Genomic DNA, 22725 nt, shown 5'->3' with positions numbered 1-22725 from the left:
TACATCCCTGATTTCTTAGCATTATAATAAACCAAATATTATCCCCACTCTATATTTCTTATATTCACATGTAGCAATGTGGTCTTAGTATTAAAATGGACTTCAGAAAAGAATAAGGTTGAAGATTAAAATTAAACGATTTCTTGATTTCTAGGGGACACATTTAAGTAATTAATACTATTATTTAAATAATCGGACTCCAAAAAAATTAAAACTGAAAAGTTTGTTAGTATAATACTGAAGCTTTCTTTATGGCCAATTGTTTTGCCAAACCTGCACCAATGTTTTATTTGGGTTGGAGGCATCTATAAGGCAGCAAAGTAACATCATGACTCATGGAAGCAGAAATTCTAGTTGCTGAAATAACATGAAAAATATCCAATACGGTTGTCCAAATTCATTGTTAGAAATATTGAGTTATGAGCTTAATTGCTTTTCAGATCTTTCATATAACCAAATGCTGCACAGGAAAAGGCACCAGTTTTTATTTTAAATCATCCTCCCGAAAGGATTCTGTGCAATAGTGCTTTATGTCGTACACTAGCAGCTTAATTCAGGATACTTGAGTTCTATCTGACTCACTCTCACTGGCAGTAAGAATACATGTGCAGCCTTAATAACAGAGCTGTGCCAAAACAATCACATCAGCATCTTATATTAGGAAAACTTATCTTGCCAGTTTCAATTCCAGTAAAGGAGGATATTTATAAATATCATCCATTGATGGAAGATGAAGCATACCAAAGCCTGTTGCATAGGCAACAGCTTCTCATTAGGTACTGATTGCAAGATTTGCAATAAATATCCCTATAACCAGCAGCTTACTAGACTGATGATCTTAATGCCATATTTCCGACCTCATCGCTTCTCAACATTTGCTAGAATTAAGGGTTTGACCTTTAAAACTGGCATAAATCTGAAGTAATCTAAGTTAAATGATGTTTAAATTAAACTTAAGAAAACCTGTCATATTATAAAAATCTGAAACAATGTATCTCAGTGGATCATTTTTCACTTCCCCCTGCATACATGGAATTTCATTAATTTTATTATAAATAGCGATTACCATATTAATAAGCATACTTATTAATGCACTCACTTTTTAGTATCCATTTTGAAGTTTAAAGTTTCATAACACTTTTTTAAAAGTTTTAAGCATAAGTATTCAAATATCTGGCTATTGAGTTTTAATACATTGTTTGAACATTAAAGTATAAATCAGATTAATTATTTAAATTGATTTATAAATTAATAATTATAGTTAATAACCTTAACTATAAAGTCTTCAGTTATGATCCTTCTGAACACTATCATACCACTGGATATGTTTTAAAATATCTAATAATAGTAATAATATGACTTCCAAAAATTAACACATGTTTAGAAATTTCAGTACTTTGGGAAACAGTTTCATTGGACTAATTTACTTACCTGGGTAAGTGAGGTAGATATTTTATTAGTATTTTATCTCTCTGTAATATACCTCAACCAACAACTTTATGGAATCAATGCTCTAGCATTGAATAACAGACCTTCAAGACCTTAATTTTTCAATGAATTACATAATCTCTGATAGTCTTTACTTTATTTGGTGTTACTTTATGCTATATGCTAGAAACAGATAGATTAAGAGAAAGATAAGGGCATCCAGTTCATTCTGGGGAGGTGGTTATTTCAAGAGAGTGTTCATATTCCATTAGTGCATGTGCACTCCAGGAGCTGGTGTCATGGAAATATATTTCTCATACTGAATTCAATATTTGTAAAAAGATAATGTCTTTACTGGGAGTGTAACTTTTCATGAAGCAAAACATTACAAAAATCTAACAGTGGGGAATCAACAAGTCACTAAAAAAATAGGCCAGGTTTTCAATCATCAGGCTTACAATTAAAACTCATTCTCAACATGTGGATTATATCTTTAATGCATTAATCAAGTTTCAGTTTACAGCTAACATGTACATCGAGTCCCCCAGTGAGGATTATTTTCAATTGGTTACAATTTTGGAGGAACTAAAATCTGCTCAGTGGAACATTTTCACTGACTCAGTCTAGAAAAATAATGTATTTGAGTCTAGTCTGTAGAATTGTAGCTGGACCTGCTTTATTCCACAATGCAATAAAAACAATGAAATAAAATGATAGATGAGTTTTAAATAGATATGGAAATATATTTAGTATCTATCTGAAAATTTAATTATATGACAAAGGATGTTGATATATTCCAGCTAAAAGATGTAAAATTAGCCCCAGTATGGGGAAAAAATTTCATGTAAATAGTATAACTTGATTTAAAGATTTCTGTTATGTCCACATCTTATGCAAACATATTATCTATTATACTATTATCTACGTTTTGTGGGATGTTTATAATGAAATCACACAAACATCATTTTTGTATAAAGTCCAGGGATAACAGGACTTGCAATTTATTCCTCTGAAAGTTGATGATTGTTGGCTCATAGATTGAACCAATTTATCTATAATATGCCTTCAATGTACCAAATAACTTTCATTTATTTTGGGTTTTTGTAACGATTTTAAAAACCACCAACAAATTTGGGAAGAAGCAATATAATATGGACACTATTGGAAATAATATTTTCCCCAATTAGTTCCATTCTACTAATGAATAATTATCTCCAAAATGAATAAATGGGATGCTGGCAAAAATGCTTGAAATTATTAATACAAATGCTAAGTAGAACAGTCTTAACTGGATGCCTATATTAAATTGGAGGCTAAAAGAGATGCCTAATGATATCAAAGGGAAAAGACAAGTTGAAACTGATATTCAAACCCTGTGACTAGATTTATATCTATAAGAATAGTTTTTTGGTTGTTGGTGTTTTTGTACTTAAAATGGCATGAATGAAAGTGTCAAACAACTACATATGAAGTATTTTGATTTTGGCAGTGGAAAACACATTTTATCTATTTGTTTTACACCCCCTTTAACAAAACTAAAAGAACTCCAGACAAATTATTTCAGGGAGTACATAAAACACCAGGTGAAAACACAAGGAAAAAGTCATAAAACTGTTATGTTTTTAAAATTCTATTACAGTTTTGTCTGTATTTCAGGAATGTAGGCTATAGTGCCAAAGTCATCTATAATCCTTCAGTGCTAAAAAAAAACAACAACATTAGGAGTTATACTGAAAGTCAGTAAGTTAACATTCATCTAATTTCCCTTCCAAAATACCTCATGCACATTCTTGGCCTATATCAGTATGGATCATCTAAAATTAAATCTTGATTAGAAAAAGAAATGGGAAGAGGATTAAGAGGAAGTAGTGTTTTCCTTTTACCTCACTAAAATAGAGCATCTGTACATTCTAAATATGTTACCCAAATGACATCCACATGCACAGGCTTAAAGCTAAAAACCTTTTTTTTTTTTGTCGTCAGAAGAATCAAAAGTCCAAAAGCAGTGAATGGTTCCTCTCTCTCTCTCTCTCTCATTTTTGTATCAGATCATATATATATATATATATATATATATATATATATATATATATATATATATATATAATGAATAAAATTTGAAGGGGGTAAAGATAGAGTGGTGTCCTTCTTTCAAACATTAACACAGGTAGGAATTTCTTTTGTGCTTTGAGTCTCAGCAACTGTGGAAATACTTCCTGTAGTAAAAAGAGAGAAAAACAATAAATTTAAATTAGCAAAATAACAAAATGTGACTGAGGGAACAGACAACTTCTCAGTATCCTGATATTCGATACTTTGGATGTAAATGTTCCTCACTGAGACATTATGTTCATCTTGAGTTCCTACTTGTCATTTCGAAGGCTGAACATATCTTTTTCTCATACTAATGAGTATATCTTAACCTTGTCAAATTAAAGCCCAGCCTGTGACAGAAGGAAGAAACTGGACTGGTTTGATACCTTTGAGTTAAAGTGCTTACTTTTGATAACATTTGAAACCAAATATAAAGTGTCAGGGCTCTGACAATCTGCTGAGGTTCTTGTCTTTCCTCAAAGACTAGAAGCCTGAAACTGAGCAATCTCTCTCTGTCTCTCTCTCTCTATCATTCTCTTTCTCCACCACCCCGTCTCTCTCATCAGATTTTACATTAGTGGTTTAGAGAATTTTTGAGGAACTAAGTTTATTCAAAAATTCCTAGAATTTTCATATTTGGGCTATCTAAAACTATGGAATTGACCATGAACTCTACTTTCTTTGCTGATGCAGCATGGATTTCAGGGAAAATCTTCTGTTCTAATCATTATATGCATTTGGAGATATTTTCACTCATATACATATAGTTTTGTCACATACATTATAGGTTTTAGCAACTCTCATATATTAAGAGTACTTCTGAATTTTCACTCCAGTGCATATGCTTCTGGAAATCTATTTTTCCAAACCATAGAACACTACAAAAAATAAGCATGCTCTCTCTAAACCTGCCTAAAAATTAAATTCTATATGGAATGCTTACAAACTTGAAAGTCTGTTTATTTATTTAATTATCACTGAACCTGGCCATAAAATGGTCTTGAAGCAATAAGATAGATATATGCATAAAATCTGCACCTTATATCAAAATATGATTACAGAAGGATATGATTTCTTTCTTTCTTTCTCTCTCTGTCTGTTGTATTGTCCAAGATTGAGCCCAAACATTTCAAAATACTTTTAAGTTGCATTATGGTAATTACTGGCTTGGATACCACCAAGGCTAAATCCAAATAGGGTTGCCAGATATCCATGATGAACTTGGACAGTATAGAAACCACCGGTTTTGTCCACTGCCCAGGACAATATTTACAATCAAACTTTATGACTGGCAGCTCTGGAAGACCTCCAGATTACCCATGTACTTTAACATGGTTGCTTTGGCCTTGTGCCCTACCGGCAGTGCTCCAGTCCCCCACCCATTCAGCTGACCACCAGTATACTAATCAGTGGGTCAGCAACCCAGCGCACCTGCGCCTGACGAGCATTCCTCAGACATCTGACCGCCAGTGTACTTATCAGCAGGGCAAGAGTCTATGCACTGTCTGGTCCTGGACCCTGGGCAGTCCTTGGCTGTCTGGTCACGCTCGCTGGTTGGTGTCCAGGATGTCCAGGAGATTTTCCTCCCAATAGCCTCTTGTGAACAAGAATTGGTCTTTGGAAATCTGGCAACCCTACAAATAACCCCAGCCAAAATCATTAAAAGTACAATCCTTGAATACTAATCCACATGTGCAAGGGAAAGGGAAGGAAGAGAAATGAAGCTATAATTAAGGATAAAGTACAAGAAACAGCTTCAGTATTAATACAGTTGCATGCATTTGATCATACAGTAATTAATAATTCATTTCCAGAAGGATGCATAACTTGTGCCCTTTCAAAATACTGCTGGTTGGCAATATATAGCAATAGCACTTAGACTTATATACTGCTTCATAGTGCTTTACAACCTCTCTAAGCGGTTTACAGAATCAGCATATTGCCTCCAACAATCTGGGTCCTCATTTTACTGATCTCAGAGGATGGAAGGCTGGGTCAGCCCTGAGCCATTCAGAATCAAACTCTTGGCAATAAGCTGAATTAGCCTGCAATACTAACCACTGTGTCACCACAACTTACTTACATATTACTTTTTGTTTTTTGTCAAATTTGGGGAAATATTAAATATATAAATCATGTACATATTGGCTGTACCTATTAATTTAATCTACTTTTGAATTTAAAATGACATCAGTTCAAATATACTTCATTTTTATTGGCATCTACCACTTTATCGTTCACATCTTTCCTCAAATGTTGACATTTAGCTTCAACATAAAGCAAAAAAAAAAACTATCCTTAAATTTTGTGAGCTGATCATACTACTGTAAGGTAGACAGCAGGAATACAAATGGATGAATTGGACATAGTCCATTCAAAATCTATATTCAAAGAACAGAGGGTCTCCTGCTTGAGCAGGGGGGTGGATTAGAAGACCTCCAAGGTACTCTTCATTCTATGTTCTAAAGGCCCATGCCATGCTAATATGTGCAGCAGAGAATTTGAAAGTAGTGGATTGACAAACTCACCTCCAGTAAAGCTTTCTTCAGAGTTTATCCAAACTTGGTTAATATAGGGCTGCCTTTATATGAAATTCAAAAATTTTAATTGAAACTGAAATAATACTTGGTCTCTTAGACTTATATGGAGAAGCGGTATTATACCTGCTTTTAAAAGTTTACCATGGTTGTAAATACATTTCTGGTTGTAAATACATTTCTGGCTGAAATATAAAATAATGACTACCGCTAACATCTTAAATTAGTCAGCCTTAGGTTACTCAAACTTTCCTTTTTTTCAATCGTTCCACAAATCAATAAAACTATAAGGAGATGTCCATCTTTAAGAGCTGGGGAGTTCTGGGAGTTGAAGTCCATGCATCTGAAAATTGGCAATTTTGAGAAACATGTGATGGGATATACTGCAGTGACTATACAAAGGTATTTAGAAAGCACAATTTTTTATTCAAAGATATGTAAATAAAATATCTTGTATTAATTGTAATGGTTTCCATTTGTGCTCAGATTAATTCTTGTGAGAGATTGCCTAAATGGTGTGATAGATATAAAAGAATAAAAATAGCAGAATAAATTCAGCTAGTATTGTAATAAGGACAGCTAGTAATTTGCCATGATACCATAAAGGAAATTTTTATATTGTCTAATGTTTATTTTTAAGTTTATTTTTTTGTTTATTTATGACATCTCAGTAAGTGACTCTGAATGGCATATGTCATAAACATAAAAAAGTTCATAGATAAATTTTGTTGCCACAAAATATGAATCAAAAACTGGGAAATGTTTCCTTGAATAAAGGCACTTATGATGGTAGTAGAAAATATTTCCACAGTCCTATGCAACTATTGTGACATTTATTACAATGGAAAAAAGTTTACCTCATATTTTATGACTCATTAATTAGAAGAGGGGTAGGGTAAAGATATTTGTGTTAGTTTAGAGAAATTTAGATATGTTAATGAATCAGTGGGAATATTGAGTGTTTTAGAAGAAGACGTTGGAAAAGTCAGAATAGGTTTAGCCAATCAGAATGCAAACTTTAACCAGCTATTGGCTGGCTTAGTTTATTTACCTATGGCCTGGTATCCAACTTCTCATCTACTAGTTGCTGTGGGTTCATCAGCTCCCTCTGAGGGACATTAGGAATGCTTTCACTTTGACTGCCTGGACTGACCATCTCTTGATCTTTCTCATTCTGCATCTGTGCATAAACATTAATGCCCGGAATCTTCCTAAAACATTAACAAAAACCATCATTGCTATGGGTATGCTAAGGCTCTCTTTGAATTATGCTTTCACACCTGACAGAAGGTTGGAAAGAAAGTCAGGGGAAAAAAACCCACATACCTTTTGAATTTGTAGATTACAAATACTGCCAATCCTACAAATATTACAGACAGCAACATTAGCATGGCTGAACCACTATGGCTAGGCGTGACATCTATGAGTGGAGCTATAAAAAGTGAAAAAGAAAATTCAAAAATTAGATAATAGTACATACAGTCATAGGCACATAAAGTAAATGAGCACTCTTTTTTTAAACAAACCATCACTGATGTTCTTGAACTTTTCCAACAAAAGTTGCACTGTTATTGAACAGTCTGTACAATTGTCTGTCTTTTCTGCATTAGGGCACTTCCATGCTTCTATAATCTTAACATCTGATACACAAACTGACAGACGTTTCAGAGCGGAAGTCAATAATGCTTTATTTAAGTTGTTTGTGGCAGAAAGTTAGTGATGTGGCTTCAGTTCTCAGACTATTACCTATTGTAGATAAAGCTCAAGCAATGTTAATATCAAGGAACACTTGATATAGTTGATATAGTTGTGACAATTCAAGTTAATAAACAAAAATGAATATACAGTCTATGGAATAAAAAGTATCTTTCTTTTTAGTAGTTTCTTTGTAACTACATTTGTCCTAGCACTTTTGAATGAAATTATATGAATAAATTGCATCTTCTTAGAATTAAAATTTGGTATATGATGTACTTTTCTATCCTTACATACAAAAGTACTATACCTATGGAGCCAGTGCCATATATACATATAATTTCAACTACATTTTCAAGACTTGGTTTCTGGATGTATTTATTTATTTTAATAAAGAAATAGAAAGAACTGCTAGCAGTCATCAAAACCATGAAAAGTGAATTTAAAAATGTATGTATTATATCTCTTTTGTAAAGGTATCCCACACCACTAAGTCTTGAGGACTACTTCCATTCACAGAATTTTCCCTTTTCTAATATTTTGGACATTTAATGTGATTGTCTCAATAAAAGTAATATAATTTAAGTAGCTATGTATTGTATTGTATTACAAAGTATTTTAAATACATGTCAATAAAAGAAAAGTTGAAAAATATTCTGAACATTAAAAATCTACAACTCTATCATCAAAGCATTGCCAATTAACTGTTCCAGCAATGCAATCCAGCAATTGTTAAAGAATCAGCACCAACCTGCTGTTAAATGAGCCGCATGAACAAGGATTCTAACTCCAGGTTTTAAGTTGAACTGAATGGCATTTTGGTTTAATTTCTGGACCAATATTTCTGAAATCTAGAATAAGAAAGAAAATATATAAATTCTTTTGTATGCTACCACAAAGGACAAAAACAATATTCTAACTCAGAGAATGCTTATTGTTAAATAAAGAATTAAAAAGTCTTGGTGCAGAAATGAAATAAATATGTTATATAAATCTTTTCTTAACAAAAAAAAGGATGTTTATGAATGATTTTTCAGCCCCATAATTTAATCTGCCAGTTGGTGAATGATGTTATTAATAACAATATGTACTGAAGTTCTACACTAAAAATATTAAAAGTTGCAGTCTATGAGCTACATTTAGCTTAATAGGACTTGCCTTATACCCACAAAGTGACTAAGGCAAAATAAAGAGCTTGGTTACCATAACCCTCTCTTATAATCAGGACTTCTTATATCACATACTTTTGAAATGCCACCCATCAAATGCTGCAAAAAAAAACTTTTAATACAAGTTACATGCATTTTTTTTCTACACAAAGCTGTTTTATTTTCCCTTCACAAAGAGATGTTACAAAATAAATATCAAGAAAATGGTATTTGAAGAATATATACATAAAAAGAATGAACAAATCTACCAGGGCAGGTTTCTCTTCTCTGTTAGATGCCCGCTTAATAATCAGATGTCTTTTAACAGAAATATTCCCTACTGAAAAACTTCAGATTGAATGGTAAATATAACAGCAAGTATACTTTCTTTTTTGTAACTGGATGCTGATTTCAGAGAAATCATTTTATGTACAAGACCAATGCAACCACGTAAGATTCTTTCAAAGAATTCTTAGACATCTGCAAATGTTAATGATACATTTTCATACAAATTACATTTCCATCCATTGCAAGTCCATTTTCAATGTTTAACTCTACCCTAAAATGCAGCTCTGATGCGAACATATGCTCTCTCTTCTATTTTTCATATATGAGACTATTGTTGTTTTCTATTATCTATCATTGTTTTTAAGTACTTCTGGCTCCTTAATTTAATACTGGCTACTGCTTATTTGGCAAACACCATTCAGGGTTCATTTTGAAATAGAAATCATTTTAGTTGCCTAAAATTGAAGTAGTTTGTAAAGAGTGCGTTTCTTGTACATGCTATATCTATGAGGATACTGATAGACATTCCCTATGACTCACATTAAGTCTATCATATTTGGAAAATGCTTTTTCTGATCTCCCCAATTTTAGACCCTAGCAGGGGATGAATAACCTTTCAGGCTTTCCATTAGACAAATACTGACTAGGGCTGGAGCTATAATTATTATAATACTTAATCTCAGGGTAACAAATGAAAACCTGCTGAAAAAAGAAAATATGACCTTAATAGTGTCATTCCTTGATTTCGTTGAAAATGGTTGCTTTGAGCCAGATTTTGCCCCATCCCCCAAAATAGATAATGTACTGTAATTGATCTGCACATGATAAAATAATATGTAGAGTTCAAGAAGATATTGGAGTTAACCTTCATTTAAATAAAATGTGTAAAATGTGTAAAATTTCCTCCTTAAAATATTATTTGTTTTACCAGCAGTTCCACAAAAAAGTTTTAGTCAAACTCTACTTTTAAAGCTGGTGTATTGTGACAATGCCCTAACATAAATTTTGAAGTATAACAATAACTAATTTTAACAGATTGACAAACAACTTTCATTCAAAACTATTATCACAATCCTTGAACACATTTATTTTACATTATAGGTATTTCATTTTTTTGTCAGCAGGACCCATATTCTTCAGCAACCTGTTTATTTCAATTAATATGTGAACCTGAGTGCAATGTAACTATTTCATAACATACAACATAACATAATCTGCAAACTGAAGGCCACAGTAATTCAAAGAGGTAAAGTTTGTAAACAAAACCACACTTTCAAAATAGGAAGCAGAAGAAGTTTAAAACAGGAGCCAGTAAGCTGAGGCCCAAGCAGCATGTGGTGAGCCATAATAGTCTTTAAACACCCCACCAATAATTTCTCTAAAAATATGGAAACAGTTTTCTGCAACTCTAATAAGATTCATATAAAAACTATAGTACAAGCTCCGGATAGATTTAATCCATTTTAAAAAAGGAACTTAAAAAAGAAATAACTATTGTATATCTAAAATTCTGGCTCTGCCCCTGTGTATTTAATTATCTACTACCATCTTCATTGTGAAGATGCCATCCTAAAAGTCAAATTAGGATTTCAGTTAAAAGTGCCCCTGCACTGTTTACTTACCACTGATACAGTCATAACAATGATAGAAGGACACGTCAAACATATGATACATAGCAAAAATAATGTATCAGAAAAATCCTTTTGTTTATACTGCAACCCAAAGCAATGAGGGTTGGACTCAGATACAGTTAGGTAATCTATCTTGTATCTGAATAAACATTCACATGAACAGAAGTAAATATTCACCAACATGTGAAAACTTCGAAATGAATAATATGTTTAACCATGATCTCAAGTTTAAAACAAAGATACCTCATGTTTTGTGAATTCTGAATAAAATGTCAACAGGAGATTTGTTATATTCAGCCATTGGTTTCAATATGAATTTCAATGTGATGATAATCCAATCCAGTGTAATTAGGTTATAAAATGAATGAACTAAGATTGCATGTGGATGCACAAGAGCCTGAATTCACAGGGAAAGGTGCAATGCTGCCCTCCAGTGTCTTGTTGAAAGCTGCTTTTCCTCTGTGCCACTGACTTTCACACTTTCTGCTACGCTAAATTGTAACTTTGGCATCATGGGAAATTATTTAATCTCGATATTCTTCATATTCTTCTTTATAAGATAAATTCATTTTTCTCACATCACTAAGTTCTTTATATGTCATTGTCATTGGCATTGTAGGCTTGACTTTAAAAAGTGGCAAAATGACAGTAAAATGGAAAATTTAGCAGAATAAATACATATAAAAATCTCATAATTTAGGGTAAAGTACTTCCCGAAACAATACTTTTATGCATTTTAACCCCTCCCCCCCCAGTGGGATGATAATGAACCAACATGTAAGAAACAAATGAATACCTAATGAATAACAAATGAATATCGGTATGGAACTGATTAGCCAATTAACTAATTACATTGATACTAGAGAAACGTTCTTGAGTCTCCTTTGACAAACTAAAGCACCCAGTTCACAGTATACTTCTTCATCCCTATGAAGTTCTGGAAATGATATTATTTGCATGAGTTCAGGCTGTTTTATTCATGTGACATTCAGAATAATAATACAATTTAAAATGCAGATTTGGAACAGCCCACCTCCCTACTTCTTTATATGCACATTCATCAGTGGAGCCACTGGAGTATAATATTGGTCTTATTTTTTAAAAGCTGGTGTGCCTTCTAATTTTCACTGCTTGGTGTATAGAATTCCTACAGCTATGTCCACTTATAAATCCAGAACACTTTAATTAGTGGTGTGGTGATGCTGAACTCTAGCAGTTCAAATATTGGAATTAGAAATTCATAACAAGTAACTCTTGCTATAGGATATCACATATTTTCACAGCATAAAAAAGACTTTTCTCTCATTCAAGTCCCTTTGTACAATTTTATTGTTTTCTGACTATATTTTACTTATATTATTATTGGATTTATCAGAAATGTCTCTGAGTGTTGTAAAATAGTGGATGACTTCATTCCTTCTGCTTTTGCATATAAAAGTCTTACTTTGATTTAACAGATAATCAGAGTTGGAAGGGACCTTGTAGGTCATCTAGTCCAACTCCCCACCCAAGCAGGAGACCCTACACAATTTCTAACAAATGGCAGTCCAATCTCTTCTTGAAAGTCTCAAGTGATGGCACTCCCACAACTTCCGAGGGCAAGTTGTTTCATTGGTTGATTGTTCTCACTGTCAAAAAGTTTCTCCTTATTTCCAGGTTAAATCTCTCCTTGTGCAGTTTCCATCCATTATTTCTTGCATGGCCTACAAGCGCTTCAGAAAATAACTTGACCCTGGACTTCCGGTTTGGGGTTTTTTGGCGATGGATCGAAATGGCGATTGTCTGAGTTTTTGATCTGTGCTTGCCGCTGGAGTGCCCCAAGCCACCTGGATTTGGGGCTGAAGCCACCCCGTAGAGGTGGTGAAGAAGGGGAGCCACCAGTGGGGTTGAGGAGTTGAGCCGCATCTCTCCCCCTCGGCTGGCCATTACTCCCTTTCCCAAAGGCGGTTGCAGTGGTGGTCAGAAATGGCCGCCTCAAAGAAGAACCTGACCGGGCAAGATGGTACAGGAAGAAGTTTAAAGGAGAAAGTTTGACTGACCGGGTTGAATGGAGAACATCTATTTAAGGTACCTGGAATCTGAATTTTAAAGACTAATACTATTCCTAAAAAAGATTTTAAGCTGAGAAAGAGAAAGGGAAAGGAAATGGAATTGGCTTTTTTTCCTCTAACATCGACAGTTTTAACTGACTTGGAACATTAAGAAGAAGAGATTTGAATAAGGAATTGATACTAATTCACTTTGACATTAATAGGCTATTTCTAGCTGAAATAAAGTGTCAAAGGGACAAAGATTCTTGGATAATTTAAAAACTTTCTTTTAAAAAAAGAAAGAAAGCAGTGGAGGGAAAAAGAAAAAAAAAGGGTGGAATCTGGAAAATGGAGGAGACCACCTGAAACTTAAAAAAAAATGATAGTGGAATTTTAACAAGGCTTGCAAAAGATGCGTTGTAGCTGAAACCTTGTTATAAGATAACAAAGCTCCTGGAAAGAGAAAGTGAGAAAAGAAGCAAGAAACAGTTTTGGATTATTGGATGATTCCTGGAACTTTGGATGGAGGATCCTAATGAAATAAAATAAAATCAATTGGGGGTTGTTTAAATTTTTTTTAAATGGCATCCCTCCTTGTAGAGTTAAATATGAGACTTAAAGGAACAAAAAGAAGAAGCACAAGACAGAAGAGGATCTTTTGGCTTCGTATTTCAATTTTTAGAAATGGAGATCTTGAACTATGAAAAACAACAAGAAATGCTGGCACAACAAGAAGGGCAGGATAAAGAAGAAGCCATCTTTAATGACCAAGCAATTTTAAGTCGGGTAAAAAAGGAAAAGGGGGGGAAGGGAGTTAAAAATTTAAGCACTGAAGCAACAACCCCCAAAAAGAGTAATTTTGAAAAGCAATCATAACATCAGGTAGAAGCAGAAGGGAGGATCACAGAAGGGAGAATCAGATAGAAAAGGGAATAAAAAGGGGAGGGAGAAAAAGAGAGGGAAGAGGAAAAGGAAAAGAAGCTACAAAAGACAGAAACAAGATAGGAAAGGAAAAGACAGGAAAAAAAGTACAAGAATTAAAGGAATAAACCTATTTAAAAGACACGGAGACAATGGTTAAAATTTAACTTAAGGAGAGGATTCTGCAAGGGTGCATGGGATAGCATTGTTATATTAGAAATAGAAAAGGGTTAGAAAATATGTTTAGATGATTAAAGTGATAGAAAAAAATTCTACTGATGTGTAATGGAATATTTGTTTGTAAAGAGAATAAGGCTCTCAATGGTTTAAAAAGAAAGTTTAAAAAAAACTGAAAAGAAACATGGAAGATTTTTATCAGTTGACAAGATGAACTTGAATAAGAATAACTTTATTGACTACTGTTACTAACTATTGTTTGGTTTTTTATTTAAAAACAGTAATAAGTAAAATATGAAATATAGGTGATTAAAGTGAAAGACAACTGATATTACTGGTAATGTTTGTTAAAAGAAAAAGAAATGTAAAATATTGTTATTAATATTAATGGCAGAGCTGTACTTGAATAGAATAATTATTCCATTTACTATTTTTATACATATATACACAGATATATATATATATACATATATACTTTTTTCTTTTGAGAATTTAGTGTGTATTTTATGGGAATGTACCAAGCAGAATTCGATTGAAAATAGGTATGTGTTATAAAATAGAGGTTAGAAAATGAATGTTATAACTGTAAAGATGTAACTTAAATTTTTAAAGAAGATTTGAAAAAAGATACAAAGGTGTTGTGACTCGGAGGTTTGAGCCTGCTCTGTTAGAGGACACAGACTTGGATAATGAGGAAGAGGAGGATTTGGCTCTGAGGTTTGAGCCTGCTTTGTTAGAGGATTTGGAATTGCCTTCCTCCCCAGGACTTTCCTCTTCGGCAAGACCTTCCTCCCTGGTTGTGCCTCAGGTGTCGGCAGATAACCAGGAGGGCGTATCAGAGCCTCTGGCTGAGGAATGTTGGTTTGATGCGAGGCAAAGACGCAGGCAAAAGTGTGAGATGCAACACAGAAAGAAAGGACAAATCAGAGACTGAGATGAGAGACTGACACGCCCCACAGGGAATAAAAGTGGGTGGGTTAGCTCTGGGTTCTTGTTCGGGACAATGTGTTATTTAGTGAGAGAAACTTCAGAATTATCCTGTGTGTGTGGTGACAGCTTGTGATTTATGTTCCTGCTTCCTTATCGGACTTGGCAGACAGCTTGTGTGAGACTGCCAAGAATGTTGTCGGCTTAAGGAATTTAACCCTGTAATTACCAGACTTGCCTGCTTATTTGTGTTTCAGTTGGAAATTTGGACTTATTACTTTGTTTGTCCAGGTGAGACATAACAAATCAAAATATATTATGTCCACAGTATTTCGCTGGTCTACTAATTTAGTCACTATGTGAAGAATGAAATAAGATTGGTTTGGCATTATCTGTTTTTAACAAATCCGTGCTGACTGCTAGTTATTAATTTGCTTGTTTCTAGATGTTGGCAGCTCTGCTTTTTTATTATCTTTTCCAATATTAAAATATTTTAAAATATTAAATAAACACAGAATTTCATTGTAAATCATGGATTAGAAACTTCAGCAAAATAGATGCATTAATGTTGTGACTTATACAATAAATTAAGATTAGTAGTATAAATCTCACCAGGCTTAAGACTGACTGAGTCTTCCATCCTTTTGAGGTGGATAAAATGAGGACCCATATTGTTGGGGGCAATATGCTGACTCGGTAAACTGCTTAGAGAGGCAGTAAAGCACTGTAAAGCAGTATATAAATCTAAGTGCTACTGCTATTAGTACTATGAAGTCAGGACTGTGTTTTATGTCAGATGGAAGCTGCTTCAATAGGAAGCTTATTAGATCATTAGCACACATTCACCAATTCATTAGGAATAAAACCTATTTAAAACTATGTTTTTCAGGGTGGAAAGTTATTCTCTTGTTTAATGTACCATAAGAATCTCATCTGGGATAAAGAAGGAATAAAATCACTACAGATATTCTAATACTTTTAATGTATTGTTCTGGCTACTGAGCATAAACTTCAACACTAAGCACAATGAACTGGGCTGATTTCAGTCTGATTTAACAGAATCTTTCTGGATTTGGCTGGAGTGTGAAGGTATGAGTGGCTGGACTTCGAAGAAGCACGATAGAAAGTGTATTGACACTTTTGAACATTGATATTGGAGAATACCTAGACTGGTGTGAATATCCTGAGAATATTTGTATTTTTATGTGGGAAAGACCTTAGGAGACTGGGTGAAGAGATGCTGCTTTGAAAATGGACAGGCAAGAGATAGCATAATGCGTGAAGCAAATGGTAGAGAACTAACTATCCCTACATAATCAAGATGTAAAGATGACAGTGGGAGAATTTTCAAACCTGCAAGTTTCTCTTAATGTAGCTTTACAATAAAGTAGAATATCTGCTTATCTTCCTGTCTGGACTATCCGTGAAATTGAATGTGGGGAGGACTTGGGGATCAAGGAGAAAAGTTGCTGCCAAGAAAACAGATAAATCAGACAAAAGAGGCAGTAGCAATCAGTGGCTGAACAAAGGAAAGAAAAAAACAAGGAAGGATCCACCCTAATGTATCAAGTAGTTAAAATTGCGAGCAGGAAGTCTGTACTTTAGACTTGCAAGATTCTGTTAAAGCAGGCTTAAAATAAAATAAAATAAAATAAGTTAATAAGTCCTGTTTCCTGCGTGATTTACCTGGGAGAGATGACATACTGGTAAGGCTGACATCAATCTTGCAAGTCTGAAAGTAAAATTCATACTATGCAGTGGTGGGGTTCAAATTTTTTTACTACCGGTTATATGGACATGGCTTGGTGGGCATGGCAGGGGAAGGATACTGTAAAATATCCATTTCCTCCCCACTCCTGGGGCAAGATTACTGCAAAATCCCATTCCCTCCTCATCACTAACCTGATTTGCAGCTTCATTCTCCTGTGCAGGGCAACACAAGAAGACACAGCCAATCAGCTGGGACTCAGGAGGCAGAGAATAGATGGGGGTAGGGCCAGTCAGAGGTGGTATTTGTTGGTTCTCCAAACAATTCAAAATTTCTGCTACCGGTTCTCCAGAACTGGTCAGAACCTGCTGAATACTACCTCTGCTACTATGTTGTACTCATTATGCAGCTGGGGGCTATGATGACACTTACCTAAGAGTTCCCTAAGTAGCATCTCTTTGCCCATCTCCCAAGGTTTTCCTACATACTATTACATCTGTTTAAACAAATATGAATAATTGGATAAATTAACCCAGACTTCTCACTCATAGCACAAATGACCAGACTTAAATTATGGCATTTTTGAGATCTTATGCTGTATATCTAGCTATCTGGAGAAGCTGAGAAATATGGAAGGAAAGAGAAGAAGTTAATCAACAATAAAGTTATTAGTGCACTATTGGAAGACGTAAAGGACTAGGTTAGGGACAGATAAGCATGGAGAAAATCTACCTATGTGATCACTAGGTTACCCAATGATACACAATCACTCAATCAATCCAGCTAAAGATTGTCTATCAGCATTGTACTGATAACATTTTTGTTAAGTATAAAATACATATCAACAATAAATAGTGCTTGACATATTCTTACAGGAAAAGTAAAATGCCTGAACTAAAATTTGTTCAGGTTCATGAGTTACAAATTTTATACGCTCATCATCAACACAGAAATTTTAAAGCTTAAGTTTGCAGCTAAATGAAAAACGTTTAAATATAGATAATCTTATTTCAGCTGAAAAATCAAATTATTGCTGTTTCCAGTGACATATATCTTCTGCACATATAAACCTTCTGTTGTTTTTATTACTATTACTATTACTATTACTATTATTATTATTAATTTGTAAAATGATTAAATACTATATCTTTCAGGGTAAAAAGTTACCCACGTGGTTAATGAATCATAAGATTCTCATATGGGATAAGGAAGACTAAAATTATTAGAGGTATTCTAATATTTTCAATAGGTACCCAAATGATATAAAGTTATTAGAGCTGGCATCCAACAAAATATAATCTTGGTTAGATATATTTTAAATAATTAATTTATCATTATTAGAGTTCAAAGTCAATGAAAGTAAAACTGGCTAGCTGATTAAGCATGTATGTAATACAGTAATAAACTGATTTCATTACTCAAATGAAAATATTTTTGCATTAATGAGAAATTTAATATTATGGCTTTGTAGACAGACTTTGTAGACAGACTTTGTAGACAGAGAAGAAATTAACACATTCCTTTCTACCAAAACTATATAAAAATTACCAGAAACTGGGAATACCAAGTCATTGTGGCTCCTCTAAAGCAATAAAGACTTAATAAACATGAAAACCTTTCTAGGTTAGAATTCTTTAGAATATAAAACAAAATGTGTCAACTCATTTCCTTTTTTCATTCTGTCTGTGGCTTGCAGACTTTCTACCATAGAATGTGAAGTCTACTTTTACATTCCCCGTCATGTTACAGAAATGCTCAATCAAAAATATATTTATGTATGTGTATAATTCTTTTTGAAGTCAGAATCTTTCATTCATCCTGTCTTATAAAATGTATGCTACTAGTAGAAATAGAAATAGTGCTCAATAGATATTGTTACATTGAAATCTAAAATTTCAACTATTTTTTATTTCTTCCCACTCCCTCACCCAAAAAGATGAATAATTTGAAATAAACAGATTATTTAAGCTGTAGATTCTAAGGTTGCTTAGATCCAGATAAGAAAACGGGGATCCAAACCATGTTTACTGGTTTAAACCAACTGAACTCTATTGATTAAAACTGCAGTGACACAAGCATAGAAATAACCCTCTAAAATGGCTATCATCTTCCAGTGGATAGGTAACTTCAATCTACACAGTTAATATTTCCATGTGATCTTCCAAGGAAACTCCAAGAACTGAATGTTGTGGTAATATAATCTTATAATGATAAGGACATCAGTTGCTGTTGACAAAGCTGGGTTGTTAAGACTATGAAATCCTGAGTCTTTTTTTCCCTTTGTCTAAATTTGTTAATGTGTACTTATTTAGTGACTGCAGGAACAATTTAGAGAAAACTGAAAGGTTACAGAATCATGAATAATAATGATGCAAGTAAAAATACAAATGGCTATAAATTAATATTAACGCGAGATGTATGTGATCTCTAGTATGTATGTGATCTCAAGATGTATATGATCTCATTTACATTAAGCAGAAATGCTTACTGAATATTTCTTAATAGTTCAACATTATTATATCAGCTAAAAAGAGCCAACAAACCAGATACCTGTTGCAGATCTTCAGCTGTTTCTTTACTTTCTCCATTGGTATTCTTATAGGGCAAAATAAAGAGTTCAGCTGAGGTGGGTAATCCTGGCAGGATTGCTACCAAAATATGTTCACTAGAAATGATTGTTGCCTAATTTGGGGAAAATAAAAGTAATAGTACATTAGACTGACAGGCAAAGTTGTGTCTCTGCAGCTAAAATAAACTTGAATTGCTTGTCTTCTATTACATTTTTTTCTAAATTTACTGACTATTAATACAACTAATTTTATTTATTTCATTTATATCTCATCATTCCAACATTTAATATTTGTTATTACTATATTTAATAAAGAAAAATGCATACCACCTTTAAACACAGAACTGGTTTGGGGTTTTTTTTTTTTTTGGTTCTTGTGCTCTCAGTCTCATCATCAAATAGCAATAGCACTTAGACTTATATACTACTTCATAATGTCCTTTCTAAGTAGTTTATAGATTCAACACATTGCCCCCAATAATCTGGATCCTCAATTTACCGACCTCAGAAGGATGGAAGGCTGAGTCAACCTTGAGCTGGTGAGATTCAAACTGCTGAACTTCAGGCAACATGCAGTCAACAGAATTAGCCTGTAATACTACATTCTAACCACTGAGTCACCACAGCTCTTATACAATTCCATTCAAATCTACATCTTCCACCAAGAAAATACATTTTCCAGTTTTTTTATAAGCAGTATATTCCTGCTCCTATAGGCATTTCTCGCCATGGAATCATTGACAGTGGTAAATGTAATTTCTGGTTTTGCAGACTTAAAAATATACAGTTTAAAACTATCTGCAAAGAAAATTAATTAACAAACATGAATGACATGAACAAAGATTGTATCACACACTGTGGTATTTACAAAATCAACATAGAAATAAAAAAGAAAGGCAAAAAATAACCCAATAATTGCTATGTGAGAAATAAATTAATTCTGAAGTTCAAAATCTTAAGAGAAAGAAATGTTAGAAATTTTATAAACAGAGTTGAAAAGTCATATAACAATTCTGTTTAAATCTTGCACTTCTCAGAGTCTGATTGCACTGGACATAGAAAAAAACTAGTGGGAACTCTACCACACTGATATGTTAGACTTAATCAGGGGTTCTCTCTGTAGTCACAGAAATTTAGGCATTGAGATAGTTATAATAACATCAGTTAAAAATAGAATCTCTAGTACATTATGTATGTGTGTGTATATATATATATATATATATATATATATATATATATATATACGCATCTAGGAATCCCAGTGCCTGGTTATTATATGAGACTTTTGTTTCCAATTATCTTTGCTATTCAGTAAGATCTGATAGGGTTCCATCATTTTAAACACTATCATATGATACATTGCAGCACACCTCTGCCACACACCTGCAAACATCCCCACCAAAATCTGGTTGTTCTGACCCTGCTTGTCTACCAAAAGGCTCTAAAAACCTTTCCCCCAACATTTCAGTCAGGAATGTTCAGTTTCAAGACTATCCTGATTGCCTTTATTATTTCTATCTGATGAACTACCTCTGCTAAAAATGGTTAATTATATTAAAATCCTTTAAGACTTCTATTTTTAAAAAACTTTGTACCTCACTTAAAGTCACATATCAAAAAGGTTGCTATATAAAATGAATGAAATAATATTTTATGAGTAAGACTTGTACCTTAATGTACTTTTAGGGGGAGGGGGAGCCATAAAAGTTGTAAATATGCTTTATCTGATATAAGGTGTGATGACATTATCTAATTTGCATCAATCATACCACAAATGATGTCACTCCCTCCCCTCCCCCACTCCAACCTGAATCCAGGTTGGAAACCATTGGAACTCATCAGCCTCGAATTAAAAAAAGTCTGAAATAGGTCCCTTCTATTTATGAGACCAGTTTTAAAAAAAGATGTTCTCCCTATGGTAAAGCATAGTTTTAATGTATATTCCATGTATCAATATTATAAATTTATTATGTCATATTCTCATTGATGATAGCAATAGCACTTAGCAATAGCACTTAGACTTATACCACTTCACAGTGCTTTATAACCCTTTCTGAGCAGTTTACAGACTCAGCATATTGCCCCAAACAATCTGGGTCCTCATTTTACTGACCTCAAAAGAATAGAAGGGTCAACCTTGAGCTGATGAGAATTGAACTGCCAAATTGCTGGCAATCAGCAGTCAGCATAATTAACCTGCAATACTGCATTCTAACCACTGCACCATCATGGCTCTTTCTGCTAAGGCTTAAAATCATGATGAGTCTAAATGTGGTAGCCCATGTTTATCCATTTTTTATGTCTTAACTATTACATTCAAATTTTGTACCAAAATATTACTCGCATCCTGACAAGAAAAGTTGTTACCACACTTCAATACTTAAAAACTATTTAGAGTGAAAATGTCCTAATCTATATTCCATAACGTTCTTGAATTGTTCTCATCAATTCCAGACTTTCATTAGTAAAACAGAACTATGGATTGATTCCACAAGTCTATTTAGCACCAGTGTGCTAAATAGACTTGTGGAATCAACATCCCTTGATCTATGTCATTCTGCACCATAACAATAAGAAAGTATGATGAAGGATGATTAATGAACTACATGATTATATAATACAGGCACAGGACAGACTGCAATGACCCATATGGACAAAATGTAAGGCTTAGACTGCATAGAAAAATGAGATTACAAGATAAAGTCACCAAACTATGTATTTTAAACATTCTTCTCCAGCTAGTAAAGAAAAGAAATACAACTCTATTTTTAGCATGTCACATAAGAATACAATTACAATGATGTGAGACCAAGGCATTTGTGACAAGCTTCAGTTAAAAAAAAACAATACAATTTTATTTTTTTAAAAAAATCTGAAATTAAATGGATGAGAATTGTTTATATTAATCTGATAAGTGGAAGTAGTATTTATATAAATCATTCTTGTGTCTTAAATTGGATGCAGACTCTTCTAAACGCTCCTTTCAAATAAATTCATGGAAATTAATAATAAAATATGGCAACATTTTTTTTACCTCAACTAGAACGGCTTTGATGACATGACTAATGTCCCGTCTCCATTCAGGAATATCTGGATTATAGTCATCCAGATTTGGAGAAAACGAAATGCGTAAAGACTGAAAATGCTCTAGAAGGGAGAAAAAGAAAGAGTGAAATGGAAAGAAAAAACATTGAATCACAGGGTATTAAATGGTGCTCACGTTAACATAGTACACATTTAGGCAAAGAGGGAGACATTGATATATTAAATTCTAACTAATAAATCCCCCCAAATATCTATCACTGCTGAATTTAGACTTCTTGAGGCCCCAATCCCCTTGTTAAAAAATTGCACACGGTATCATGAATATGCATACCAAAAGAAAATCTTGGATCACCACAAAAAAATTGAAAGCATACGTTTTGCCTTTTAATTATTTAATAGCAAAGTATTTAAAGTGGAAAATACAAATTATTTTCAAATGAATGCATTTACTGATTACATATTTATCATTTGCCTGGCTGGATTTTTTTCATAAATAATGATGTAGTGTGATTAAATGTAATTTTAAA

General features: G+C 33.4%; 1 protein-coding gene across 5 annotated transcripts in view; it reads right to left on the bottom strand.

Annotated features, from left to right (window-relative positions):
• Positions 1–3549: 3549 nt before the first annotated feature.
• SORCS1 (sortilin related VPS10 domain containing receptor 1) overlaps positions 3550–22725 on the bottom strand; it is a 452701-nt gene continuing 433525 nt past the window's right edge. The window contains exons 22-27 of one of the 5 annotated variants that reach the window (XM_087932772.1): positions 22188–22300; positions 19135–19266; positions 8506–8605; positions 7386–7491; positions 7111–7270; positions 3550–3644 (exon numbers count right to left, since the gene is read on the bottom strand). In XM_087932772.1, coding sequence (XP_087788898.1) covers positions 7111–7270; positions 7386–7491; positions 8506–8605; positions 19135–19266; positions 22188–22300 — 611 coding nt within the window. In that variant the 3' untranslated portion in view covers positions 3550–3644. Of the gene's footprint in view, positions 3650–4953; positions 5157–7110; positions 7271–7385; positions 7492–8505; positions 8606–19134; positions 19267–22187; positions 22301–22725 lie in introns of those variants that run through there. The other 4 variants (XM_087932776.1, XM_087932771.1, XM_087932773.1 and 1 more) reach the window with 4 other exon arrangements.

Source organism: Pseudonaja textilis, chromosome 4, assembly GCF_049901715.1.
Source record: "Pseudonaja textilis isolate UNSWEBS1 chromosome 4, rPseTex1.2, whole genome shotgun sequence".
NCBI classification, from domain to species: Eukaryota; Metazoa; Chordata; class Lepidosauria; order Squamata; family Elapidae; genus Pseudonaja; species Pseudonaja textilis.
The sequence above is the reverse complement of the archived record's forward strand: the minus strand, read 5'-3'. Positions and strand labels throughout refer to the sequence as shown.